Source organism: Phyllostomus discolor, chromosome 12 (genome assembly GCF_004126475.2).
Source record: "Phyllostomus discolor isolate MPI-MPIP mPhyDis1 chromosome 12, mPhyDis1.pri.v3, whole genome shotgun sequence".
NCBI lineage: Eukaryota > Metazoa > Chordata > Mammalia > Chiroptera > Phyllostomidae > Phyllostomus > Phyllostomus discolor.
The window spans coordinates 42,900,147-42,927,374 of record NC_040914.2 but is presented as its reverse complement, the minus strand read 5'-3'; the positions used below and the strand labels follow the sequence as shown (position 1 = coordinate 42,927,374).

Below are 27,228 nucleotides of genomic sequence, written 5' to 3'. Positions count from 1 at the left end.
GTCGTAACCGTCCTCCCCTCCACCCCGGGCCCACTGCACCCCACCCGGGGGGCCCTGCCCGGGCGGCGTACCTTCACGACTTCGTCCCTGTGGGAGCGCAGGTACGCTAGGCGGTCCTGATAGGCCTTCTTCTGCTTGTATCCTCTCCACTGCGACTGAAACCATCAAACAGGACAGCGGGCCCGTTATCTCCAAGGTCAGAGGGCGCCGAGAAGTCTCCTCTTGATACACTACCCGAGGGCAATTCACGGCGAGGCTTGGAGGGCCTCATCCTCCAGGGACGGGAACACAGGCGGAGGCTGCACCACCACCAGCCTCGAGCACGGGCCCCGGCCCCGCCCTGCCAGCGCTCCCCACCCTTCAGAAGTGGCTCCACGCGGCTCTGTGCTGGCTCCGCCCCGCAGACCCCCTGAGGGAGAGTGACCCCGGCACCCCACTCGTGAGGAGCAAACGGCGGGGAGAGGCCCCCCACTCCCTGGCAGCAGTGGGGCCGTCGTTCCTCGCTCACGATTCCCGTGCATTCGCCCTGCTCCGGGCGCCCACCTGCTGTCTGCGCGCTAGGCCCCGAAGTACCTGAATGCAGGTGATGGCAGGGATTTGCTTCTTCAGGAAATTCATCCTGGACCGGAACTCCTGGCGGACCAGGTAACCGCGGCAGCGGGCCTGCAGCCTGGTGATCAAGCCCTCGTTGGCCAGCCAGAGCTGCTCTCGGTTATAGGCAGCCGTCACCCCGGAGATGGAGCTCTGGAGGAGCACGCGGCCACGCGGGAGGACGTGCGCAGGTGGGAAGGGACACGGGTTTCACATGGGGCCGCCCACAGCGCACACACCAGCCCTCACTGCTGCTTTCCCAGCCCGTCCTCGACCTCTGAGCAGCGGGAAGACTTCAGGCCCGTTTTCCACGGCCAGGTAGTCCTCACGCCCCAACACGCCACAGCCAGAACCTTGATCTGGTACCTCCTGCGTACCCACTCATCTATCTGCCCAGCGCTGACGGCACCAGGGACCGTGCCTGGGTCGTTGCTGACAAGGAGACAGAGTAACGGGGCCAGCAGAGGGCTGAGCACCAAGTCCCGGACGCCCCTGGCAAGCCGCCGTGGAGGACACTACAGGGAAACGGCCAGGCTGCATCTGAACGTACAGGTACAGGTGCGGCCCTACTGCGGCGCAGCTCGGAGTGTGTGGAACAGTCAGAAAAGAGGGTGAAAGTGTAAAAAGTGGGAGGGATTAACATTAGCTGCATTTCATTGGGAGTTAGAGCAACTTTTCATTTTTGTTTTCTGGATCATCCAAGTTTTAATAGGCACACGATGTACCTGACTTAATTCTACAATCCTGATGTTTTCCTAATTTAGGCCTTAGTCCCTCCCCTAGCCACTAGAAAAGTAACTACTCTGAAACGGTTGATTATGTCGCCTTAATTTCAGTCTGGGGCTCCCGACCACACGCCCTGCTCCTCCTCGCTAACATTAGCCCTAACCCACTTTTTAACACAGCTTCCTCTTACGTGAAGGAGCGGGACCTACCTGGATCTCCTCCCGCGCAAGCTGCAGAGAATTCTGCACAAAGCCTGGGGGTTCGTCCCATCCTCCTTCCTGAGTCTCCAGATTGTGGTAATAGTAGTATCCACCTTTCACCCAGTGCTTCACCCACTTGCTGTTGTTATCGCCTGGCAGACAAGGGAGGGAAGGCTACAGAGACCCAGAGACGCACTCCCTGCACTTGCATGCCTGCTGCAAGGTGGTTCCGATGAGCTTTACCGTCTAAACGAAGCCCACTCCACATACCTGTCCTTGGATCTATGGGGACACAGGGGCACCCTAATTTCCTCATAAATTGTGGCTTTGTGATGTTGCATCTAGCTCACTCCCATCTACATTACAAAAACAAAATAGCTACAAAGTCCAATTGTGGAATAAACTTTGATTAGCTTTATTCCTTCCAAAACCAACGTCTATTACTTTGTGTATCAGGACACTACTTTTTGATTAAAAAAAAACTGCAATCATTTCGCCTCTCTAGTTAATAAAAAAAGGCCATTTAAAGGGATGAAGAATTTTATCTTTGTTCCCCTCCTTTTGCAGATCAACTACTTTTATCTACCTAGAGGCTCGGAAACCACAGGAGCTACTGACAGCCTGTGGAAAGATAAACAGTCCGATACCCCGATCCTTCCTGCATTTCCATAAAATTGGCCTTTTTAAACTCAGTGGACCGTAAGGGGAAAAAGTACATTTTCAAACACAGGGACATCGACGTCTCCTCGAGTATTTAAAAGAAGCCCAAACACCGCACTTCCGCACGGAAGCGTCCCTCCCCACACACTCCCCAGCCTCGGCTCCGGGGCACACAGGTGTGCCCCCGCAGCTCACCTGCTGCCAGCTTCCTCCTCTTGGCCTCGGCCAGGTCACTCAGGTACGTCTCCCCGCACTCGGGGATGACTCCGTACAGGCCGACGTCCGGGGACCGGAGGGCGCCCAGCGTTCTGCCCACGTCGTTGCTCTCCACGGCCTCGTTGATGGCGAAGATCCCCGAGGCGACTGTCGTGGAAGACAGCCGTCACCGGGATGGTTCGGGAAGCACCGGCACTCACACACGGGTTCACCTGAACGGGCCTCCAGCCCCCCAGCTGTTCCCCCGGACACGGACACGTCTCCACATCGGTCCGGCTGAGGGACGAAGGCCGAGGCCTAGAGCGGCTGCCACCGCCCCCCCCACCCCCGCCGGAACAGTACGTACACCTCTGGGCCTCCTGGGTGTCTTTGTTGGACTGCCAGATCCCGCCTTGAATTTCATCCAACCACAGCACAGCCGACTCGTCCTGGGTTTCCTACAGCCAAGAAAAGCAGAATGATAGTAAGAGCCGTGAAATCAGGGTGCACGCGACAGAGGGGCTTCTGAGCCTCAGCCAAGCACATGAGACACATGGAACAGCCACGTGGAAGAAGCCGGGCCTCCAAAAACTGGTGAGAGGTTACGAGAAACGCCTCGGATAAAGCGATAAAAACACAAAGAGGAACTCAGGTGGTTCAGGGGGCCAAGAGCAGCCAGAAGGGACCAGAGGACCAGCCTGGGAAGGAACCCCGGGAAATGTTAAGGAAGTGCCCGTTGAACCACCAGCGGACCGCCAGCGGACCCGCAGAGACCCCGGTGGACATGCGTGAGGAAGGGCACAGACGCCACGGAAGTCCAAGTGGCCAGACAAACAACGACAGTAAGAGCGACAGCAGCAGATGCGGAGGAGGAGGAGGAGGAGGAGGAAGCTGATTTCGGGGCTGCCCTGTGAAAACGCCCAGTTTCCACAAACGACACGACACACACGGAGACGAGAATGCGTGGTCCCAGCAAGGAGACAGCGGGTGACAGAAATTTTCCCAAATAGGACATGGCAGACAGAGACTTGTATCAGCTACTTTAAGTATGTTCAGAGAACTAAAGGATGTGAGAGCAGGGTCCCCCCAGAGCATTATCAACAAAGAGACAGGAATCGTGCTTTGAAACGATGGATCGAATGAAACGCTGGAGTCGTACAGTCGTACGGAAACTGAAATGAGAAAGTCCCGAGAGGGACGCCACCGACGTGGGCCCACTGGCGTGGCCCGGCCCGAGGGGCAGCAGGGAAAAGGGACGAAGGGAAGGGAGCGAAGCCCCAGGGGCCCGAGACGCCGTCGGTCACACCGACACAGGCACGAGGGGACTCCCAGGGGCGCAGAGAGAGAGAGAGAGAGAGAGAGAGGCAGGAAGATGACTTGCGGGAAATTCGAGAAGACCTATAACAAATGCAGAGATGGAATAATCATCGAAACATATCCTACGGAAAAACGAAACCAGAAACACGGGACCACATGGCTTCACTGGTGAATTCCACCCAGTATCTGGAGGAGAATCAAGACCAGCCCTGGACAAACTCCTCTGAAACACAGAGGACGAAGGAGAACTTCCCAGTTCACTCTGGGAGGCCAGCAGCACCCCGATACCAAAGCGGACACAGAGAGAACTACAGACCAGCTTTAAGGCCGCTTGCTGGCTAAATTTGGAACTCAGAGGATTATTTTTAAAACTGGTTCCGAGCTGGCCCGGAGAAGCTTGGAGGCTAGGCTGAGGCCTCCAAGACGGCAGTTCCGGCGAGCGTGCAGTCCACCCCGGCCGTGTCAGGCGCACTGGCCCCGCACGCCCCCCTTCCTCAGCCCGTGACGGACGCTGGGAGGCTGCTCCCCAGCAGAAGGAAATGCCTCAGGCTCCAGTCACATCCTCTCTCGGCAGGAGCGAGGGCAGGTGCCCACTACGCTCTCCGTCCACTCTCCTTTTTTAGGCGTGGAACCGGCCGCGGCCGCTCGCCCAAAGCCCCCTCCCCCCGCCCCCATCCGTCACACCCAGGACTCCGGCGGGACTCGTACGGCAGCAACGGCAAACCCTGCCACCGCGGGGCCCCCGCCTGAGGCTCTGAGTCAGCAGAACGAGTATGAATCTTCGGAATCTGTGCCTTTAAAGTGACCTTTTCAAGCGCTCCGACGACCGGCCAAGTCTGGGGAGCACGGAGCCCACTGATGCGAGCGTGGTTACCAGAGACACAGACCCCCCTGCGCGGGCGGGTCAGCTCACCCCGCTGTCAAGCTCCCGGCCACGAAGCAGGAGCCGCGAGCCCGCACGCACCACAGGGCCGCCCGCACAGGCCCCTTCTGAGAAGCCCGGTACTCGCCACGTTGACAGGATCAGGACACGGCAACGTCAACGACGCTGATGACAACGGAACCGAAGATTTGTCACCCTTCTTGCCCACGACTCCTCCACCCGCACCCGTGGGTGTCGGTGCCTTTCACAACAGAAGCCCTGGCCTGCGTTTCTGCCTTTGGGTTCCCAGACAGAACCTGGCCCCCTGAATCAAGAAGTTCTTTCAGCTCCTCTGCTTGCTACAAGAACCTCACTGGAGGGGTCTTTTAAGTCTATTTTAAAACAAAAACAAACAAAAAACCCACCGCATCCCTCCCTATCTAGTTGCGGATAGTCAGGGAGAACTTAAAAGCAGACTGGCCATAATTAGAAAAACAGGTATTTGTCCTTCCATCACACGACTAGTATCCGAGGGCCGACTACACACAAACTCACTCCCGGCCCAGCAACAGCATAAAAGAAAAGGTATAAATCTTGTCCATCTCCTCAGCAAACTAGCTGAGAGGCACGACCAACTCCCTCCAAGATGGCTTTGTGCTACAACGGCACGTTCGCGGCGGCACTTCCCTGACAGCCAAACAGCGGGAACCGCCCGGTGTCCGTCAGCTCACGACCGGAAAACGGCCCCACACAGCGGACACTCTCCGACAGTGAGAAGGGGCGAAGCACGAGCACGTGCTGCAGCTCGGGGACGCCAGCCCAGGGGCAGACGCGGTCTCCCAGGGCCGCCTCCTGCGTGAACTCGCCCACCGGGAAAGGTCCGGAGCCCGCAGAGATGGGACCGAGGGCGCTGAGCAGAGACGGCCTCGGGCCCCAGGCCGCTCTTGGGGCTGATGCTGCAGCATCAGGACAATGCTCTAACCACCTGAGTACCCTGCCCGGTTACTGCTTTCTATAAGCTGCATACCAGTTACACAGTGTGTGATGCATGTGTTGAGTCTTGTATTTCAATACAGAATTTACTTAGAGACACAGAGACCTGTCGACAACAATAACAATAAAAACAAAACGTGCACAAAAACGACGAAGCTCCCAGAAGGCGGAGCGCTGCAGGCCAGCCTGCCCTGGAAGAGTCCCTGAGCGACTGGGGGCGGGGTGGGGGACACTCCCCTCCCGCGTCTCGGAGCCCCGGGCCTCGGGGCACAGGAACGCTCCGCTGCCCACTGCCGCGCCCTCACCTGGGCCTTCTCCCTCTTCGCCCGGATCAGCGTGTCCTGGTAGTGCTGGGCCACCTCCGCCAGGACGCCCTCCAGCTTGGCGGCCGGGATCTGCAGGGCCTGCAGGGTCTTCTGCGCGTCGCCCTCATCCAGGGCTTCGTTAATCAGCCCGATGGCCAGAATCCCTGCCGGCGAAGACACAAGGGTCACTGGTTCCCTCCCTCGAGACATTCTACAAGCAAGTCAGTCTTGAAACGTGCAAAGCAAGCATGAATCCGCCCGGGAGCATTGCCACGATTCAAACTGTAATGTGTCACCCGCAGTACTGAGCAGCACTGACTTTTAAAACTTCAGTGTTCGTTTCATTCGAAGTAGACGCCCTCGCACCCATACTCCTACGGGCAGCTCGGGTCCTCCGGTCTTACTCGTGACGGCTCTGCCTTAAGAGCGCGACCACGCTGATGGGACTGGCTGTATGGTGCACTTCGCAGACCCACGTCCACGTGCAATCACACCATTCTCGATTTACAAAGAGTCAGAATCAAGGGATCGTAAAAAGTCGCCTAATTCGATCTTATCTGGGGAAAAAAGATGAGGCTTAGGGGTCTCTCCCCCAAGACCCTCGGCAGACGAGTGGCAGACGGAGCACCCAGCCCGGGCCCCCTCTCCGAGGCAGGGCTCTTTCCACTAAGGCGGCTGCACGCTCCTCACAGGACACATAAACTAACCTAGAAACATTCCTCCCCACAGTGTCTCGGTCAGCCGTGCTGCCTTTGCAAGGGTTCCCTGTGCAATAAAGACTTGGGCTGGTCTCTGTCCCTGGTTCCTGAGGAAGAGCCTCTGAACCCCTAGAACTTCCCGGGTGAGAGGGTCACGCCGCTCCTCACGGTGGGCCCCTTGGCAGGGCCAGGGCGGAGGCCGGCCACACCGCGGCGACCTGCCAGCGTCCAGAAGCCTGGGGCTCTGAGCCATGTGCTGTATTGGCCCAGGCTCCCCACGTCCCTCCCTATCTCCAGGGAGGGGAGACGGTCTGGAAGTCAAGTTCAATCACATGGCCAGTGCCACAATCAATCATTCGTGTGTAATGACGCCCCAAGGTGAGCTTCCCTGGCTGTGACACATGTGCACGTGCGGGAAGGTGGCACGATCTCAGGACGCCCCCCCAGACGGGGTGGCACAGGGTGAGGACACCCTGCGGGTCTCTTCCTTTGGCTCATCCCGACTCAGACTCTTTCCCGTAAAACTACACTCATAAGTGCAGCACCTCCCTGGGTTCTGTGAGTCAGTCTAGAAAGTCACGGAACCCGGGTGGGTCAGGGAAGCACTGAATTCGCAGCGTGTCGCGCAGAAGTGGGGTGGCCTGAGCGCGCCGGCGCTTCCGGCTGCCGTCTGAAGGCGCAGCAGCCCGGCGAGCACCTGTGCGACGCGACCCGACTGCAGGCGGCCACTGTCAGAACCACCCGACATAACAGGTCACGTTCAACCCACCTCCCGAAGATTTTAGTTATCCCCTGCATACCTAATTATAGCAGTTGTCTGCTGTATATATATATTTATATTTATATTTATATTTCCATTTTCAAAACTCCTTCCAGGAGTAGTGAGCATCTAGAACCAGCCCCTGGAATCACACCAACTTCCACGGAGACGCTGGGGTGGGGGGGGGGACGGGGGTCGCGGGCCACTCACGCTCGTGCTCCTCCTGCACCACCAGGTTCACGTGGTCCACACAGGCCTGGATGTCGTTCCACGTGACAAACTCGTTGTTCTCCGCGTGCGCCTGGGCTTTCAGCTTCACCAGCTCATCGAGGTACCTGCCCCAGCGCCCCACCAAAGAGACAGTGAAGTGCAGCATGAGAGAAGGGACCCCCGGGGTTACTGGGGGGCACGGATGAGAAGACAGGGGGTGAAGCCCAGACAGTCAAGGTGTTCATTCCCCAGTCTGACGTCTTCCGGAGGCCAGCACTGGGACTGAGAAGTCACCCCAGAAAAACGTGGAAACGTGAGGCTACCCCCTACTCTCATCGGCCTCTAAACTCCAGGTCGGACCAATTCCAGGAGCAGAGAGAGGCAGCAGCTCGAGCAGTTCCTCTAAAGACAGGAGGACAAGGCCATAGCCCAGCCAGGGAACGCAGACGGAAGGGCAGACCAACACGAAGTCACTCAGCGGCTCTTACTGAAAGTACAGACTTCGGCAAGAATTACTAATTGGGGTTAAAAATATGAAGTCAGTGGTTAATGGGGAACTGGACATTTTGATGGGGCAAAGGTGCAAAAACTGATCATGGTGTGGTGAGGGAAAACACAGGCAGGTACCTGTGGGAGGGATAAGCAGGCTGCCTAACCCGAGGATCAACCCTACTACTGTTAATGGCAGACAGATTTCGTATGAGTCTCGATGAGAAAACTTGAACAATGTTCAAATGAATCTTTAAAGCCTTTGGACCTAACTTCCGATTTGCAGGAATAAGACAAGTATTAGGGAACAACCAGAACCAGGAGATGAGACATTCTGTGGGCCAAGTGACCCCATCGCTTTAACAAGTCAGTGTCGGGAGGAAAGGGACCGTTCCGGATTACAAGATACCAAAGGGACACAGCAGACAGACGGAACGCAGGCCGGGACCGGCTCCCCCGAACGCCACAGCTGGAGGAGCCCGGGAACTAGTGAGGAGGCGGGGGGACAGGCGGGACGGGGAGGACGCTGCAGGAGCCCCGCTGCGTTTGTCAGGGTACAAAGTAGCGTGCTTGTGGCTGCACGGCACACGCGCTCACAGTTTAGATAAACATTCTCCCATGTTTCGGAGTGGAGTGACACGGTATGTGTTCATGTGCTATAACCCTTCAGGGTAAAAAGTGTAAGATGAACCAACACAGAAAGAGGAAAAGATGACCCCGCGAGAGCCGCACGCCCGTGCCGAGGAGAGGACAGCGGACACATGAGAGCAGGGACAGCTGCCCGCCCGCCCGCCCGCCCGGGCTCCGGCCCCAGGGGTGCCCACCTCTGGCAGTTCTCCTCCTCGATGTTGGTCAGGCCCGTGACCGCGCTGCTCAGCTGCCTCCACACCGTGTTCATGTCCCCCGACTCCAGCGCCCGGTTGATGAGGGCCACCGACGACAGCATCTCCACCGCCACGGAGAGCTCGGGGTGCGTGAGGCTATGCTGGACACGCGGGGACGGGCCGCCGTCAGGAGGGCCACCCGGGCGCACCGCGGGGGGCGGGCGTTGCGGACAGCCACGAGGCGCCCAAGTTTTCGGCTAACGGACCCGGTGCCCCCAACCACCCCTCCCAGTGGGTGTCCGACCCCCTCCCGCCGCGTCTCGCCCCCGACCGGACGGCCCCGCCGGCTCACCTCGGGGCTCTGCTGCTGCAGCGTGGCCAGCTCCTTCTGGTACAGGTCGGCGGCGAAGGGGTACACCTGGGGCAGCTGCGCTTCGGGGTTCATCAGCTCCAGAACGGTCTTCTCAGCAATGCCCTTCTGGATGGCGGCATTGATGGCCGCCACGGCTGCCAGCCCTGGAGGGGAACGGGGTCAGGGACGCGGCTGGCTGAGCGCCGTGAGGGGGAGGAGCCACCGGCAGTGTTACCCCAGGACAGAGTTACACCCCGTGCGCACGCCGTCAGCCGTGCCGCCTGCGGTGCCGGCTGCTTCGTGTGTGTGAGCCTCGCAACAAAACTATTTGAAAAAGCCTCCTCATCTCCTCTCCCGAACCTTCTTCCAGCCCCAAATCACCCGCAGCCACGCTGCTCCCTGCACCCCTGGACACCCCTCCCCTCCCCCGTGGCCGGCAAGTAAGGCAGCCGCTTCCTCAGCTGCCGCTTGGAGCGTCCCACGGTCTCCTCCAGCCTCTGCCTCACGCAGCCCAGCGCGAACCGTCTGCGGAAGCTGTGTTCGGCCACCGTCCCCCTACACACCTTCCCCCTCCGGGCCCTGTGCTCACACCCGCTTTCCCCGCTGCCCCGCATTAAGAGCATCCTTCTCTCTCCCCTTTCACCATCCGAAGGTCACCAATCCCTCCCCGACGTCTCGCCGGCTCCAGATGCCCCCCTCCCCAGCCGCAAGGCCGACTGGCCGGCGGGAGCCGCTGGCAGGAGAAGCCCCACTGCCACGGGCGCCTGCTGGTGGGTTCTGGCGAGGCGGCTCAGGAGGCATGACGGGTGATGGGCTCCGACCTCAGACCCCCGGTTACATCTCCTCTCCTGCTCAGGACCCCCGGACTCCCCGCTGGGGGCCCGTACTTCTCTGATACTGCTGGGCGGCACTGTTGGCGGCGTCCACGGCGGCCTGGAGGTCCTCCTTCTGCAGGGGCTCGGCCTGCCCGCCCTGAGGGGAGCAAGCGGCGCGTGCGTCAAGCCGACCCCGCCTCTGCCTCGGGGCCTGGAGGTCTCGAGCCCCCACCGCGGTCACTCGGGACAGGAGGCCCCGGGCAGAAGGGGCAGCCCTGGCCACGCCCGGGTGCAGGGACCTTCTGGGCACCGGCACATTTAAAGAAGCGTTTTGAGAGCAGCAGCGAGATGCCGTGAGGTGACACGTTTGCAGGATCACCGGCACACGATGCTGCTCACTCTGGCCCGTATCGGCTGGGACCAGTAAAATGCGTGCTTGTCCCATCCAGACAAAAAGCCCCTCGCAGGTGCTCTGAACAACCCCACACGGCCTCCTCCCACACGGGGAGGCCCCCCCACCACCCGGGGCCAGCCAGGGGGCACTGGCGGGGGCCGGGTTTTTAACAGGGAAGTTCCCGACGAGACAATGTAAAAAGCTCAGGTTTCCTCCAAAGGTGTTCCTTTCTGACGGGGGTTCCGGGGGTGCTTCCGATGAAGGGCGGCGAGATCGGGAGGGCGGGTGTTATTTACTTTAAAAGGGGACTTACAACTCTAAACCCAAACAGAGCTGAACACCACGTGCGCTTTGCCGGAGGATATTTTAAAATCCTGGTTTATATGTAGGAGGAAAAGTTACACCAGGAGAAAGAGGCCCCCTAAGTCGGTGACAGCGTGTGATTCAAACGGATGCACGTGGGCATCCACGTGCAGGCGGGGCCCAGGGTTCCGCACCTGTCGCTTCTGCTGTCGGTCGCTCAGCAGCTGCTTGAGGTACCAGTCGCTGTTCTTCTCCTGCAGGCCTCGCAGGCCCAGCGCGGGCGACTGCAGGACCCTGAACAAGCCCGAGGCGGACCCCTTATCCAAAGCCAGGTCCACGTTTGCCAGCGCAGAGAACACTGAGGAGCAAAAGGGCGAGCACGGGAGAAAACACTGGGGTGAGGCTGTCCCCCGGGACATGGCCCCTCCCCCGGCCAGCCGACCCCGCCCAGACCGGGGACGCGGAGCGCCTCAGAGGCCTACTCACTGTTCACTTTGTTGACGTTGCCCTGAATCTCAGCCTGAGTGAGCAGCTCCTCGTACACGTCCCTTTCTCTCTCCGAGTTGTCTGTCTGGAAGGGAATTGACGGTGTGATTAGGTCAGCTCGGGGCCCCAAGGAGACTCCGCAAATGCACGTGAGCTGCTCCCCCACCGTAAGAGAACCGGGAGAGAGCGAGTTCGAGTGTGGCTCAAAATCCTCCGTCAAGAGCAAAGCGGAGTGCTGCCGGCCGTAACTAAGACAAAAAGACCAGGTCCGCTTCCGACGGACGAGCCCCAGGTTCTCCCAGCCCCGGGTTCTCCCAGCGCCGGGTGGCACCGGTGGACCCTGCCCGGCCTCCCGCTGGGCAGGACTGCCCGCGGGGACCAGCTCTCAGAGCCTCTTGCTGGTCTTCATAAAACTGAAGGAGAGAGTAGAAGTCACAGTACAATCTACAGTCAAGAGACTACCCACACGCTGTGGTTAGTCCACTTAATCTCTACGAATGTCTCGAAAAACTACAGGGATAAAAGCAGACTGGTAGCTGACTGGGCTCAGGGCTGAGGAGAGGGGGACAGACTGGGAAGGGGGCCTGGGGACTTCGGGGGTAACGGTTACGGACCACAGACACTTGTCAGAACCCCGCAAACCACACACTTAAAGGGGTGAATGTTATTGCGTGTATATAAATAACAGAGGTTCCATCTTTACCCTGTTTTTAGCATTTGTCATCTTGTCGTGCTTGGCCTGATAGAGGACATCCTGGTACGTGGATGCCAAGGACTCGTCGAGATTCACGAGCATGGCATTGGGGTTTTTCAAAGCTACAAATGTGTCCGCTGGAATTCTACGGTCCACGGCTTCGTTAATAGCAATGACGGCGGCATGCACTGAAAATAAATTCCAAACACAGAACGCTGAGGTCACTCAGAGTGAAGGACACGGGTTACACACACAAAAGAAACCACACCGCAGCACACTATCCGGAGAGGGGCCGGTTTTCCCAGCGCAACAGCGGCTGGGGTGGGGGAGTGGCTGCCTGGGGCCGGGGAGCCACAGCTCCACATTCCGGATGCCGGGTTTGCAAACTCACAGGGAAATGGTCACCAGAGAGCCCCGCAGGCAGCATTTGCTAGGGAAATGCTCGCCCCTCATCATCATGTAAATGCCATAAAAACATAATCATCTCAAAGAGACACTGAAATGTAGAACTCACTCTCGGAAGTGTTTGAATTGTAATCAAAATCGATCACTTATTCCCAACTAATTGTGGCATAAAAGATTATACCAGTGTTTAAAACTAGATTTACTGACCCAAACTTGCTAGCAAAACCCCTCATGCCCAAGGTCATCATTAGAGTGCTAAGTACTGGGAGCGGGAGCAATGACCCCGTGCGAACCCCCCAAGTTTCTGGCTCACAGGCGGCCTCGTCCACGGATAGCTCGTTGGCCAGGATGCCCCCGATCTTGCTGAAGGCGGGCATCTGGATCCCGTACTTCTCCAGCTCGATCTTCATGTTGTTGATCTCTTCCTCTGCGGGGGAACGACACCCAGGTGAGCGAGCGCCTCCCCTGGGCAGAGGGGGACAGCGATTCCGCAGCGACAGACACGGGGTGAGGTGGCACCAGCCCCTTAGGGCTGTTAAAAGGCCCAGTCCACACGGAGCCCTGAACACGGCACCTGGCACACAACAGGAGCTCGATGGACATGAACTATTTCTGCTGCTTTCAAGAGCCTCGGAGATAACCACAGCACGAGATCAGCCCCGCAGAAACCAGGCTCTCAAAACCGCTACCTATACGGCACGTCCCACAGTGAGTGTCTGAACGGAGCCGCGTCACAGGAAGCTCAGCTAGAACCGGCGGCCAGCCAGGGGGCTACCTCGGTCTCCAGGGCCCAAATCACTAGCTACGATTTCATTTCTAAGGCAGGAAACCAGATGATAATGAATACAACGGGCAAGGTCAGGCCCTTCCCCGGGTCTGCTGAACGACTTCCCTGGAGGGAAAACCGTCACAGATAAAAAGTTTTATTGACATTTTTACAGCTCCCAGGCCTCTGGAATATCACCAGTGAGAAACACCTGGCTTTGTCTTACCCCTCACCGACATCGCCACTGTCCTTGCCCCCAACGGTCACAGTTCCCCATCTCTTCAAGCATCTGACTGCAGCAAACACTCAGAGGAGGCTGAAACAACTGAGTGCTAATATTACATAAGGTACGTTTTCAGCCCTGGCTGGTGTAGCTCAGTGGATTGAGTGTGGGCTGCGAACCAAAGTGTCACAGGTTCGATTCCCAGCCAGGGTACAAGCCTGGGTTGCAGGCCATGACCCCCAGCAACCGCACATTGATGTCTCTCTCTCTCTCTATCTCCCTCCCTTCCCTTTCTAAAAATAGATAAATAAAATCTTAAAAAAAAAAAAAAAAAAAAAGGTAAGTTTTCGCCCGGGCCAGGTAGCTGAGCTGGTTACGCTGCTGTCCCGCTGTGCCGAGGCTGCAGGTGTGATGCCGGTGGGGACACGCACAGGAAGCAACCGGCGAGTGTGCAAGTAAGCGGGACAGCAAGCTGGTGTGTCTGTCTGTCTGCCTGTCTGTCTCCATCTTTTCCTTCCCATGTCTCTCTCAAATCAGTTTTAAAACATGAGCTAAATTTTTTAATGAATGTAATTTTTTTTTAAATTTAAAAATTACAAAATCACCATCTTTGCCACATCTCACTCCCTCCCATCCCCGCTTTGCCCCCAACAGCTGCTCTTGGGAGGGCGCAGGGAGAGGCTGCCACGGGGTTTTGTCCCGTGAACATTTAACGTTGCATGTTCCTATGATAGGCTTTCTCTTATACGCTGCATGTTAACATCGTTCCCAGTTTAGATGTAGGAAGACTGAGACTCACTAGTCACATCCTCTGTCGCAACGGACAGAATGGAGCCTGGAATCCCCAGTTCAGTGTTCCTCCCCCCCCCCCCCCCCACCGCAGAGAAGCAGGTTATTTATGCTTCTTTCACCTCTGTCGCCATGGTATTTTTCAAGCACTACGTCACTAAGATTGATTTTGTTGACTCTCCAGGCTATTTCCACATAAGCTGGGTATTTCCTGCCGGGCTTATAACTCCTTACCGGTGAAGTCAACCTTTCCGTACAGGTCTTGAATCTGAGGAGCCAGGCCTAGTTTGAACAGGTACAAACTAGAAGACAAAATACGCAAAAGATTTAGACCTCTCGGCCATGTCTAGCTGCTTCTGCTGCTCTTAGAGGAGGAAACCAGCGTAAAGAACAGAAACAGCCCTGGCTGGTATGGCTCAGTGCACTGAGTGCTGGCCTGTGAACTGAAAGGGTCACAAGTTCGATTCCCAGTCAGGGCACACGCCTGGGTTGTGGGCCAGGTCCCCAGTAGGGGGTGTTCAAGAGGCAACTACATACTGATGTTTCTCTCCCTCTCTTTCTCCCTCCCTCCCCCTCTCCCTAAAAGTAAATAAATAAAATCTTAAATAATAATAATAAAAAAAAAGAACACAGACCTCCTGAACACAGAGTCTCCCAGGACAATACAATATTCCCTTTCGCAGTTACACCACTTTACCTCAGATCTTTATGTCCGTTTTACATAACAACACTGTCCTAAAAAGCCACATAATATAATGGGAAAAGTGCCGGGCTGGGAATGAATAGACACAAGTTCAAATTCACCTTCCAGCATGAATCCAGTGTGTGATGAAATGTCTGAAGCAACATTTTAGAAAAGTCTCATGAAAATTACCCAGATGAAAAATCTTACTTAAAGTGAATTTGGTTTACGGATGGAAAAGTTTTGGGTTGTTTGAGAGTTTTCAATAGAGCACACAGTGCAGACTTCCCTCTTTAAATGAGAACCTGCCGGACTCCAAGGTGCACGCATGCGGGGACAATAAATAAAAGTCGTGCCCACCAGTGTCTGCTCAGAGCCTCGCATGCACTGACAGCACGAACCCACACCTCAGAGGCGGCCGGGTGCAGCGGCGGCCACCAGCCCGAGTCAGGCTGGCGCACTCTAAGGCCCTAGCAGATCTGACTCAGCAAATCGGGCATCAGAAGGGCACTCGCTCTACGGGTGGCCGAGAGCAGACGCTGACAGCCTGGCAACAAGGAAGGGCAGGAAAAGTAGCTTGAAAAAAATTGGAAAAGTGTCGAGGAAACAAACCACAGAAACTCAATCGAGTAGTCTACAATTTCTGCAGATAGCCTGTAAAGCTCCGTATTGACGCAAACACAAATAGGGGTAACACGCACATCACGTTCACAGGTTGGGTCAGAACGCAGAGCCCGTGGATGCCTGCTCAGCACAGGGCGCGTGCCGAAGGGAAGTGGGAAACAACAGCCGACTTCCTTTCTCTCCCTGCGTCCGCGCCAGAAAGGCACAGCCAACGCTTCTGCTCCGTCCCCCAGACCCGAGGACCTGGGACCCGGGTCACAACTGCGGGGACCGGTGGCCGCGGACAGGAACCCGGCAGCTCGGCCTCCGTGCTGCCAAGCGCAGGGGCCCACTGTGGCTGCGCCCGCCCCAGGCTATCGACACAGACAGACCTCCGAGGGCACGGATTTTATCGGGATTAATCTGGTTTGGGCTCAGATACATACATTTTTCAGTTGCTACAATCTGAAAATTCGCCTAGGTATCACCCATTCCTCAGCCTTGTCAAAGAATTCTCCCATTACCATTGTTTGTCCAACATCACGCAGGCTACGAGCCCTGGGGCGGGGGGGAACGCAGGACATGACCTCTGTCCCTGAGATGAGAATACTGCAACAGGGAGGAGGGGTGAAACGTGTGGGAGACACAGCACGAAACGAGAACACCGACACTAGCAAGACAAGCAAGAAACACAGCCTGGGGTTCAGCTGCAGGCATGGGCCGAGGCGCTGGGCGTCACCGAACCTCAGGGACGCGGTGGGAATGGAGCCGGTGGGAATGGAGCCGCCACTGCACCGGCTCGGCCAAGACAAACAAAGTCTCCGATAAAGGGAAAGTGCCACTTCCTTCTCACATTTATTTATAGGGCAGAAAATATCCCCTCCCGCTGAAGGGGGGGGCAGGAAGGCTTGTTACAATGTATGTATGGTTTAGACACCCACGTGCTGTTTACGGACTGGACTGCGGGCCGGGCATCTGAGTGCCAGAGACGCAGAGATAAGGGAAGAATACAGGAAACCGCTCTGGCCTCCAAGGGGTCCACAGAGAGCAAGTCCTGCGTAAGAACAAACAACCAGAGCACAATGTAACAAGCACCACACTTGAAGTAAGAGGAGCACAAAGACGGGAAGTAGCTAATTCTGCCTGAAACATAAAAAGTTAAAAAAAGCGTGTCAATGGAGAGGTAGCACTCCGGGCCAGCGGGAGAAAGGGCCTCCCGCAAAGGCCCCCCTGCACGGCCCAGGCAGTAAGGACACCAGCGCGCAGCTGCGGAGGAGGGAATGGCCAGAGGTCGCAGTATTTCACCGAGGGGCTGGTGTGAGCAGGGCTGTTGCAGGGGACAGCATGGCAGGTGGCCCTGAAGGCAGGGAGCCTACAGGGGGAAATGCCCGGAGCGGAAGTCAATACGTATTAGTCCACAGGAGCGATTCCCTGGTCAGTCCTCAGTTCTATTTTTCTTTTGTGGGTTTCGTGTGGCTTCCGGGGAAATCAAGGATTTGACCACACTGAGGAAAACGGGCTTCTTATGGGCCAGTACTATACACACATTCCTATCAGTATAATGAACATTAAGCACACAGACAGGATGAGACACAGAACAGGAAGCCCTAGCGAGAAATCTCACACTCGGTCCCGCCCCCTCCGTCAGTCCATGGCCACCAAGGAGACGCGGGCCGCCCTGCGACACTATTGTTAACACCCACACCCGTCCTCCACCCCCCCCACACACAGCCCTCTTCCTTCCAATTCCGTGCTCTGTCGATTCTAAGAATCAGGGATCTAAACAAAGTCATCTTCCAAGTTTGCTATAAAATTGCGGGAAAGTTTACTTTGTGTCAGTTCCTATTCATTAGCGTTGGCATAAACACTATGTAGTGAACGCATGGCTTGCTGAGGATGCAGAAAACGAAGCGAATTATAAATCAACCGTTCGATATTCACCGGTACGATTTGAAGATGCTGACAAAATTGGATCGGACTACTAGGGTATCAAGACACAGTCTATTGTGTAATTCAGCTTATCAGCTTGAAATAAAAAGGTAAACAATGAACATTTTCCAAATGTAAACACTTGCTATAATTTTAAGAGATTTTTAATTACAAAGGAAGAGGCTGTTCTCTGTATCTCCGCACACCACACATGCTGTCACGGGAGCCGGTTACCTGAGTGCGTGGATGCAATAGATGCACCTGGGCATGTTCTTGCGGTCATAGATGTCTGTGGTTTCCGGGTAGAAAATCTGAGGAGAAACAGAAGACGCAGAGTAAGGCAGCCAGCCGCTGGGTCTCTTTTGATCTTTTCGCCAGTCACCAGTAATATGAAGCAAACACTGGACAATCAGAGAACACGGTTGGCATGCAGCGAACAGCCTCCTTACGGTGAAAAGACACTTCGTCCTCAGTAACGCAAGGGACACACTGCTACGGTACAGAACGAAAAACACTGCTTGACCAGGCCTCTTTGGTCAACCCGCCGAATCTCCCCGGGTGCGTGAAAGTGGCTTACGTACTGCAGACTCAGACGAGGGCAAATCAAACCCAAGTTCCAGTCCAGTTGAAAACACTGGCTCGGAAGGGTTGCAGTCCCGCTGCTTACTGCCTGCCCTGCCCAGACTGAGCAGTAACGCAGCAACGAGCACCGAATAGGAGGTTCAGTCTCTGCAAACCCACTACGTGCAGACACTGGAAAGCACTCGGAAGTGTTAAGATGTGTCACCCTGCTTGGGGGAGCCGGGCAGGCACGCAGGTGAAGCAGCCAGAACAGAGGACGCGCAGGGATGGGACCGTGGGAGGTGGGTGGTTTTCCTCGGTCGCCCTTAGCACAACGAGTCCGTTGTTGGGGTTCACGTCTGTCTGACTCCTCCCACTGACTGCAGGCCCCACGCAGGCAGGGGCCACGCCTGAGCTGCTCACTGCTCCATCTTCCATGCCAAGCCCAGAGCCAAGGTCACGGAAGGAGCACCGTGTCTGATGAATTTATGAATGGGGGCCAATGGAGACGGAGCAGGTTGGGACTGGGGACAGCCTTGAATTTCCCAACCTATTCCCACGGTAATGAGGCACCACACAGTTCATTCTGTAACTTAGGGGGCAGGGAGGAATAACACTGGATTGGAGAGGTAAAAACGGAAGGGTGAGGTAGTTAGTAGGATCTGACCAGGCGGGGGGAGAGACCGGCGGCACCTGGTGTCCACGGCAGCCTTGACCTCCCTCCCCGTGTTCGAGTCCGTGTTTCCAGGTCCTTCCCACGGTGACCGTGGCTCCCACTAGAAAGAACCTCCCGCCCTGAGAAACAGGATGTATCAGAACCATCCTTTTTTTTAAATTCTTTATGTATTCATTTTTACAGAGAGGGGCAGGAGGGAGAAAGAGATGGAGAGAAACATCCACGTGAGAGAGAAACGTCAGCTGGCTGCCTCTCGCCCGCGCCTTGAGCGGGGACCGAACCCACAGCCCAGGCACGTGCCCTGACCGTGCCCTGACTGGGGAATGGAACCGGGGCCTTTCACTTCGCAGGCCGACGCCCAACCAGCTGAGCCTCACCTGTCAGGGGAGAATCATCTTCTCTGATGATGTCTCCAACCATCCACACGCTCACTGTACTGAGCTGTCCTCTCCTGAACGGAGAAAACCGGTCGCGGGGAGCCAGCCCTCCCGGAAATGGCAGGGCACGCGTTTCAGACAGCAACAGAAAAACGAGGTGGGCAGGTAGGGTGGAATCAGATTACGAGGACCTTGAAAGTCAGGTGAGTTTGAACTGGATATGCAGGCCACGGAGAAGCCCCAACTTTGGAGGCAAGGATTCAAAACAGGGCCTCAGCGCCTCAGGGAGATCGGCAGGAGACAAGACACAGGACACACCAAGCAGCGGGGAGACAGAGGCCAGGGGGCGGGCTGACAGGCTGGGCGCACAGACAAAAGAGACGCTTCAGGAAGTGAGGAAGGCCTGGGGAGCAGCTTCATTTAAGACGCCAAGGTGACTCCCCAGCTCTGAGACTGGATGGCCCCGAGGACGGTAGCCAGGTTCCATGCGTTACAGACGAGGGGAGTTAACGTGACGGAAGGGGTAGGTTGAGCTTGAGAGGAGAAATGTCAGGTGATGGAAAGCTGCCCCGGGAGAAAAGAGTCTTCAAAATAACTGAAACCTTGAGAATGAGAGACTGTATAGCCAAGGTCAGGATTGTATCTTAAGGGATGCCCACCACCAGGATATGGAAGGTAGACCAGAGGACTAGCAGGGCAGACTGAAAACAATTTAAAAAATTAAACTCAAGCCTTGGCTGGCGTAGCTCAGTGGACTGAGCGAGGGCTGGGAACCAAAGTGTCCCAGGTTCGATTCCCAGCCAGGGTACATTCCTGGGTTGCATGCCATAACCCCCAGCAACCGCACACTGATGTTTCTCTCTCTCTCTCTCTCTCTCCACCCCCCTTCCCTCTCTAAAAATAAATAAATAAAATCTTAAAAAAAATTAAACTCAAAATAACTAAATATTCCATGGAGGTCCATGGTGGTCCATAGTACCAACTATTATAAACAGTCAAAAAGGGTAAGAGCCAAAACGTTATCACAGTGAGTTTCTGCTACTAACTGGCATGCACCATATAAAGAGATTAGGGAAGACACCCCAATAAATTCTACACGCGTGTTGTCGGTTCCATACCGTGCACTACATACGCCAACACTGCATTTCTAGGCCGGGTCCCTTTAGCCCACATCACTCAAAAGTCTGCGGGACCTGAGTCATGGAGGGTGGACATTGCAAAAACAGAGCCCCGAAAACCTGTTGTCCCCGAAAGCCCCAGGAATCCCATATTTGTCGCAACGGTGGCCCGGGACAGTTCCCTCCCGCTAATAAACGAGAAAGCCAGGCAGATACCATTGTTAAAAAAGCACTTTACAGTAACAATACTACAGCCATGACAAACATCAACAAAGCTCTTAGGACCATTTAAAAAGAGGTTCCGTCGCCACTGCCCAACGGGCAGAGCACGCAAAAAAACAGGAACAGGAAGTTGCAGGTGCCAAGTGGCCATCACAACCTGACGTGTTGCATTTCCTGGCACTCTGTGGGGCCTGATTCTCAAACCTACCAGAGCAAGGAAGAACACTTGAACACTTTGCTCTGGAAAAAAAAAGGGGGGGTTGGGAGGGTGAATAAAAGTTCGTCTTCTGCAAAGCCTCAGCTTTGGCCTCGCCCCCCCCCCCCCCCCCCCCCCCGCAGAGAGATGGGCAACCCGCTGGGTCCTGTGCACACGAGCAGTCCGTCACCTGCCCCCCCCCCCCCCCCCCCCCCCGTGCTCGTAGCCGCTCCCGACGCCCTGCATCGCACTTTCGCGTGGGTCCAGGGTGGTCTGGCCGTGGACACGGCTTTGCTGTCTTCAGCTCCCTTTCTTAGTTACAGAAACTTAGAGTCTGTAGTCAAGTATGAAGAAAAAAACCCCACCCCCTAATCTCATCCCACAGAAATGAAAACGGTTTCTCCTTACAGATTCTTCCCAAGAATACTCACTTTGTTTTTACACAAAAACAGTGATCTCATCGTAGCCGGAACACGAATTCCTACAACCTTAGCCCAGTGTCTTCTCCACTGAGCACATCCTGGGCAGCCCCCCTAGTCCCCACAGGGTGATGTCAGCCCTCTCGGTGGCTGCGGGACACCTGACCGGCTGTGGCACGATGAAGACCCCTAGTCACAGAGCGTGTGGTTTGCTATCGATTTTTCTGCCATGAGCAAGGCTTAAAACCCCTTGCATCTACACCTTTCTGAGCTTGTCTGGGCATTGGGTGGGGGGATAAACTCCTAGAAGTGGGATTCTCAGGCCAAAGGTCCGAGGCGGGGTGGTGGGGAAAGGTGTCCCCTCCTGCAAGAGCGACACCCTGGGGCGGCCAGGGCGGCTGCAGGGGGGCTGGGCCGCCAGAGGGGGGAGGGCACTCAGAGCGACACCAGGTCAACTCCTAGCAAAGCACCGGAGGGCACACTCTCCCGTCATCGGCGCCACAGCCACCACTCCACACTCACCGAGCTGCACGCCCTCCACACGGAACCTCCATCGCACCTCAGTACCGCTGGGGAAACCTACAGCCATCACCAAAACTACTCGGGAGTAACTGTCATTACTGCCTCAGTAATTTGAAATATAAAACGGCCCTTCACACCCCCCCCCCAAACTGGTTATTCTGAAGCTGGAAGATGACATGTCTACAGTGTTCGCTTATATTTCCTAAAGTCAAATTTCAATGTAACAACTTTGTGAATGATAACTTTTTTAACAAAACAGAGAACTGTAACTTTAAAATGGTGAATTTTATGCTCTGTGAATTTCAGCTGAAATCTACAACTTGAAGTAAAAGCACATGACATCACCGGGAATTTCCCTAGGGCGAGGTAAAGCAGGGATGAGGAATACGAAACAGAAACTATTTTCTAAAAGAAAGAGGAGAGATCTTGAGCACGTTGTTAAAAAACAGCCACCACAGATGCCGTTGAACGGGAAGCACACTTTCCCGGCAGAACGAGAACCCTGCGCCCAAACGGTCACCGCGGGGCCAGACCCGGGGCCAGCGTGGCGCTCACCTTGGGCAGGCCGATGTCGTCCATGGCGTTCAGCCACTGGATCACGTTGTCCGTGTGCCGGAAGTGGAGGCCAGTCGCCTGGAACAAATAAGAGAGGGCTGGGCACTGCTGGCCAGAGCGACATGGATGCTAAACAAAAACTCTCTTTAAAAGTTCCCTGTGAGGCTTCCCAGGTCCCCTAAAATTCAGTGTCTGCCTGTGGTGTTCCGCTCATGTTCCAGACCCGAAAAGCCAGACCCACAGCCACGCTCCTCTCACTGGAGAGCGACCGGGAGCCTCCCTGCACCTGGCGCACGCGACAGGACACGGCCTGGAGAGCTCCGTTGTCTTGGGTTCTGCTTCTTGCCTGGCCATCTACTAGTGGGCAATCACCCCGCCCTTCTGAGTCCAAGGGGCCCACCCGTAACACCCACTTTACACGTCTGCTGTGAAGACTAAATGAGAAAACATACAAAAAGCCCTCAGGGTGGTGTCTGCCAGATGACACAAAGTAGTACGTGTTATTAAACATATTTAAATATCAGGGTTTGCATGCTACAAATACAAGTAGTCCCCCTAAACCTCCACATCTGATATTTTTAAGGAAGATTTACCCTCAAGCGGGGCTGAGGCGGGACTATGGTTTTCATTATTGCTGCAGTCTCCACTCTTCCTTAATGCCCAGCTATTCTGCCACACCTTTCCCAGGCTCTCAACAGAACAGCTCTGGAGTGGTCTTCAGAATAACCGCTCATTTAAAACTCAATATGTAGGTATTTGCTTTTTGATTAAGAAAGGTTCTATTAAGATTTTAATTTGGCATAAGGTCTATACCTTCCTTGTTTTCCTTTAAATTTAAACACAAAAGTCTCTTTTGATTGTATCTCCATCCTTAGCTCATTCCGAGTTCCGGCCAAATACTTACACCCAGCCCCTTTAATATCGGTGCCTGGCTCTGCAGTCCTCCCGGCCTCCCACAGGCCCCCTCCTTCCAGCCAGCGCCCACGGGCAGGCCCCACGGAGGCCCTGCAGACGGGAGACTCCGGTCCCTGTCAGCCTGGCTGCGCCGGCTTCTTCTCCAGGGCCCTGGGCCGCCACAGCCAACCAAACCCTTTTACTCATCTCTGTGTGCTGAAACTGGATCGCTTTCCCCTTTTATCTCCAATCCTCCTATCACAGGATGATCTTTTTTCCTAAATTTGCTTTCAATTTGCCAACGAATCTCAGTGCCTGGTTAAAATTAGATTTAAAATAAGAGTTCCCCTAGTTACTTCCTTTACCTTCTAAGAAATGAAGAATTTCATTAAGGGCCATGTCGGTACCCACCATCGTTAAGAAAGGTGCCCAAAATACCGACGGCCAATGTTCTTTTACTTCCGTATCTTGACTTTGCACTATTTGCCCACTCGGCCGGTGGAGAAAATAAACCTCTCCTCTCAGTAACTCTTGCACACGACACAGCGTGCTGGCCTCCTCTCCCACGGTCACGAACAGCGCAGCGGTGAGCCGGGGAGGACTCACCTTGTACCTGGTCTGCTCCCGGTCGTAGATCTTCTTCAGGGACACCACTCGGGGGGAGAAGAAGTTCCCCAGCTTGGCCAGGTAGACCCCATTCCGAAGGCCCTCCTCCAGCTCCGTGGTGGGGGGCAGGTCCTCCCCGAGGCAGGCTTCCATCCACCTGCGCAGAGGGAGAGGGGGCGTGAGAGAAGGCAGGAGGGCCCGAGGCGTTCCTCAGGAAAGGCAAGCTTTATTTCCACACTCTCCTTGGGGAGGCTTATGATGACCGTAAGCAACAGTCTTTCAAGGTCCAGTTTCACATCAGTCCTCGTCCTTGCCCGGTCAGACCGCAGCGGCGGGGACTTGGGGAAAGTCCTGAGCACAGACGCCGCCTTCTCCTGCACCCCACTTTGCGCTCCCGGGCGGCGGGGCGGCTGGCTCCCCAGGCCCCAGCTGCCCCGTGGGCCTCGGATCCTTTCCCTCAGTCCTTAGGTTACTCCTTAGGAGTTCTTAAGGAAAAACTATTTGTAACTGAAGACACCACCTCAACTGTTCAGAAATTTAGGTTTATTGTTGCAACTTTCTCCCGGTTTTGCAACTCAGAACCCACAGTGAATTTCTTGGTCCAAGGTTTTAGGGTTGTGTGGGGTTGCCAAAATAGTCAATTATCGCAGCTAAAACACTGATGGCGGCTCTGAGGGAAGCGACGAAAGTGAACTGAGTGTTTTTTAGAGGCGAGGAGGCCGGAAAGGCAAAGGGAAGACTGCGCTTCCCCCCCGCGAACACCTCTCGCAAGATTCCAGGGAAGCGCGAGATAAAGCAAATCAGAGTTTAGTTTCCTGTGTTTTCCACAAGCAGAAACGTACGTAACTGAAAACCACTGAGGGCAGTGGTTCTGAAACCATTTTTTGAATCACAGAATCCCTTAAACATCTAAGAAACGCTAGAGATCCTCCCCCAGAAAAAATACACACATACTTAAAATATATATTTCAGCCCTGGCTGGTGTAGCTCAGTGGATTGAGCGCGGGCTGGGAACCAAAGTGTCCCAGGTTCGATTCCCAGCCAGAGCACATGCCTGGGTTGCAGGCCATGACCCCCAGCAACTGCACATTGATGTTTCTCTCTTCCTCTCTCTCTCTCTCTTCCCCTCTCTCTCTCTCTCTCTCTCTCCCCTCCCTTCCTTCCCTAAAAAAAATATATATATATATATATATATTTCAGAGATTTCGTTCACCACCTGATAAAACCCTCTAATTTAAAATTATTCGACTCAAACATCACAAGGCTGATGGTAGAAGAGCAATAACTTCCCTGCTGTGGCCGAGTCTGCAGAACAGCCTCCCGGCCTCACTCTCTAACACAGAGTCTGCCGTTGAGGCCGGCAGCACACTGTCTGACACACAGCGGGTTCTTGAATGAATACTGCCCGGGCACAGGAGCGGACCGGAGAATTCGGGGTTAATTCCTAAACTCAACGATAATAAATGATATTTTGTCTTCCGACTTTCCTTTCAGGTAGAACTTCAGTGCCCGGAGGCGGGAGGGGAACAAATGAGTTTTCCAGAAGAGACACCCCAGTAGCTAAGTTAGACGGCAATCTGTGACTGTCACAAAACCCTCGGCACACCGCTGGGCGGGCCTGGGGACCAGAGGGCAAGGTGGAAGGAACGCAGGCCATCGGTAGGGGAAACGGTTGCAGTCTCAGGCCAACTCTCGCACAATAATGGTCCCTCCGACATTTTCCTGCTGAAAGGACACAGCAGACAGCTGCCGGCGGCCCGGCTCTCGGGGGGGGGCAGTCTGACTTGTGGTGATGAACGGGAGCAGACCCGGGACTACTCGAGCGTGAGTCAGCAGCAGAAAAATTACTTTTCTCCTCGAAACCAGGTGAAGGCACGGGGAAGGCGATGGAGGAACAGCACGGTGAGAGACTCTCTGCCTTGGATCAGAGCCAGTCACAGGCGCTGGGCGGGAGTTCCTCTCTCCTCTGGGCTTACTCGGTCAATAACAAAGTGGGGGGAGGGACGCGTGACATCCCCCACAAGCTCCGTCTGTGACACCCCCCGCCCCAGTCTACCTGCGACCCAGCAGGCCTGATGACCGGCTGCAGGAGGACGGTCACCACGGGAAGCCAAACACCCTACACGTCACACAAGTGTGAGGCTGTCCGTGGTGAGACGGGAGGCAACAGTGTTGGGGAGAAGGGGGGAAGAGGGGGCCCTCGGGCACTGTCGGGGCATGTAGACCAGCGCAGTGGCTGTGAAGGAAACGTGGAGGTTCCCCCCAAAATCGAAACAGAACGGCCATGGATCCCGCCGTTCCACTTCTGAGTATGCGGCCCAAGGAAAGGAAAGGAAATCTGGGTCTCGGAGACGGGTCTGGGCTCCCGTGTCCATTGCAGTGTCGTCCACAAGGGCCAAGACATGGGCACAGCCCAACTGTCCCCCAGCATGCAAACGGGTGAGGAAGACTCGGCGTGTGCATGTATCTGTATGCGCGTCACGGGATATCACCCCGCCACGAGGAAGAAGAGGACCCTTGGTTCTCTTCTTGAATGAATACTGCACGGCATCACTTACGTGTGGAATCTTCAACACACCCTGCCCCCACGCTTCACAGAAGCAGCAGAAAAACCTCGGCTACGGGAAGAAAACGCAGGGGCTACCGTGGGTAACGCTATACTGTGCGGCTGAAATTCGCCGAGAGAGTGGAACACAGATGTCCTCGCCAGAATAAATGGACCTGTGAGGGGACGGATGCGGCAGTTAACTGCATGGTCCTTCCACAGTGTGTGTGTGTAACAAACCGTGACAATGTGCACTTGGCATAGCTTACAATTTTGTGTGCTGATTCTTCCCCGAGGAAGCTGAAGTCAAAAAAATAAAACCATCTGTGCACAAAAGAAGAAATCATTGGCCAGCACCACTTTTTACCAAGTCTCATGTTTCACGCTGTCTTAGCAACCCTCACCGAACCTCACGGTTGGGAAGCTCCTTGAAGACCGGCTAGCCCACACCAGCTGCCCCTCCGCCCCCTCGCCTCCGGCTCCCCACCGCTCTAACTCGAGGCTCCCCTCCCACTCCCCTCTCACTTGAATGCGCCAACGCCCCCCAAAACGTCTCAGTCAGACCATGACACGGGCTCAGCACTGCCCCTGCTCGCCGGCCAAGTGCACGGGAACCGCTGGGAGGCAGCGGTGCGTGCAAGGCTTGTCTGCAAGGCTGTGACGCCTTTCCTTCACGCCAGGCATGGGGACACCGCAGGGCTTTCCAAAGGGGGGTGGCCTGAGCAGACCCGCGCTTCAGAACACCACCCTGACAACAAGGTGGGGCTTGCGCATCCTCCTTCAAGGGCAAGTCCCAATGTTTCCACAAGTACAAACGTTTAACAAATAAGTCACTGAAAAAAAAACCAACAACAACACAAAGTTCTGAGAAATCTTGCCTAGTGGTGACGGGACGTGAGCACATCCGGCCTGGGATCGGGACTCTCGGCCACGGCCACAGCAAAACTCACATTTCTTTCCTTCTTTCTTTCTTTTTTTTTTTTGAGACCCGTGTCCCGGCGCTTGAGGATAGAACCGGCGGACTGGAAACCGCCGGCACCGAAGACGTGGCGCCGAGGGGGCCAGAGCCCTCTCCCTCCGCACATCAGGGGGACCGGGACCGCACGCCCGGTCCCCGCCAAGAAGAGGAGGGTCAAAACTCGCATTCCTTACTGAGTAGTTCTCAGAAGAGTGGGAGCCAACGGGGAGAGGAGTTCTTGGCCCTTCCTCTCACCACAAGGGATAGAAGCTTGCAACACTTCACCCTCCTCGATGGCTCCTTTGCCA

General features: G+C 55.6%; 1 protein-coding gene and 1 non-coding gene across 3 annotated transcripts in view; both read right to left on the bottom strand.

The window, feature by feature from the left end:
* IQGAP1 (IQ motif containing GTPase activating protein 1) overlaps nucleotides 1-27,228 on the bottom strand; it is a 71,422-nt gene that overhangs the window by 21,201 nt on the left and 22,993 nt on the right. For both annotated transcript variants that reach the window (XM_028502185.2, XM_036012316.1), the window contains 18 exons: nucleotides 23,418-23,574; nucleotides 21,918-21,995; nucleotides 17,506-17,582; nucleotides 14,292-14,359; nucleotides 12,593-12,706; nucleotides 11,884-12,062; nucleotides 11,181-11,265; nucleotides 10,889-11,052; nucleotides 10,070-10,154; nucleotides 9,183-9,346; nucleotides 8,831-8,991; nucleotides 7,518-7,642; nucleotides 5,850-6,013; nucleotides 2,740-2,830; nucleotides 2,373-2,540; nucleotides 1,527-1,669; nucleotides 574-744; nucleotides 72-155 (listed from right to left, as the gene is read on the bottom strand). In XM_028502185.2, the coding sequence (XP_028357986.1) occupies nucleotides 72-155; nucleotides 574-744; nucleotides 1,527-1,669; nucleotides 2,373-2,540; nucleotides 2,740-2,830; nucleotides 5,850-6,013; nucleotides 7,518-7,642; nucleotides 8,831-8,991; nucleotides 9,183-9,346; nucleotides 10,070-10,154; nucleotides 10,889-11,052; nucleotides 11,181-11,265; nucleotides 11,884-12,062; nucleotides 12,593-12,706; nucleotides 14,292-14,359; nucleotides 17,506-17,582; nucleotides 21,918-21,995; nucleotides 23,418-23,574 (2,278 nt within the window). The remainder of the gene's footprint in view (nucleotides 1-71; nucleotides 156-573; nucleotides 745-1,526; nucleotides 1,670-2,372; nucleotides 2,541-2,739; nucleotides 2,831-5,849; nucleotides 6,014-7,517; nucleotides 7,643-8,830; nucleotides 8,992-9,182; nucleotides 9,347-10,069; nucleotides 10,155-10,888; nucleotides 11,053-11,180; nucleotides 11,266-11,883; nucleotides 12,063-12,592; nucleotides 12,707-14,291; nucleotides 14,360-17,505; nucleotides 17,583-21,917; nucleotides 21,996-23,417; nucleotides 23,575-27,228) is intronic.
* LOC114488706 lies at nucleotides 26,951-27,093 on the bottom strand. The gene has a single exon (XR_003683818.1). It is a non-coding gene; the product is annotated as a small nucleolar RNA SNORA57 (small nucleolar RNA).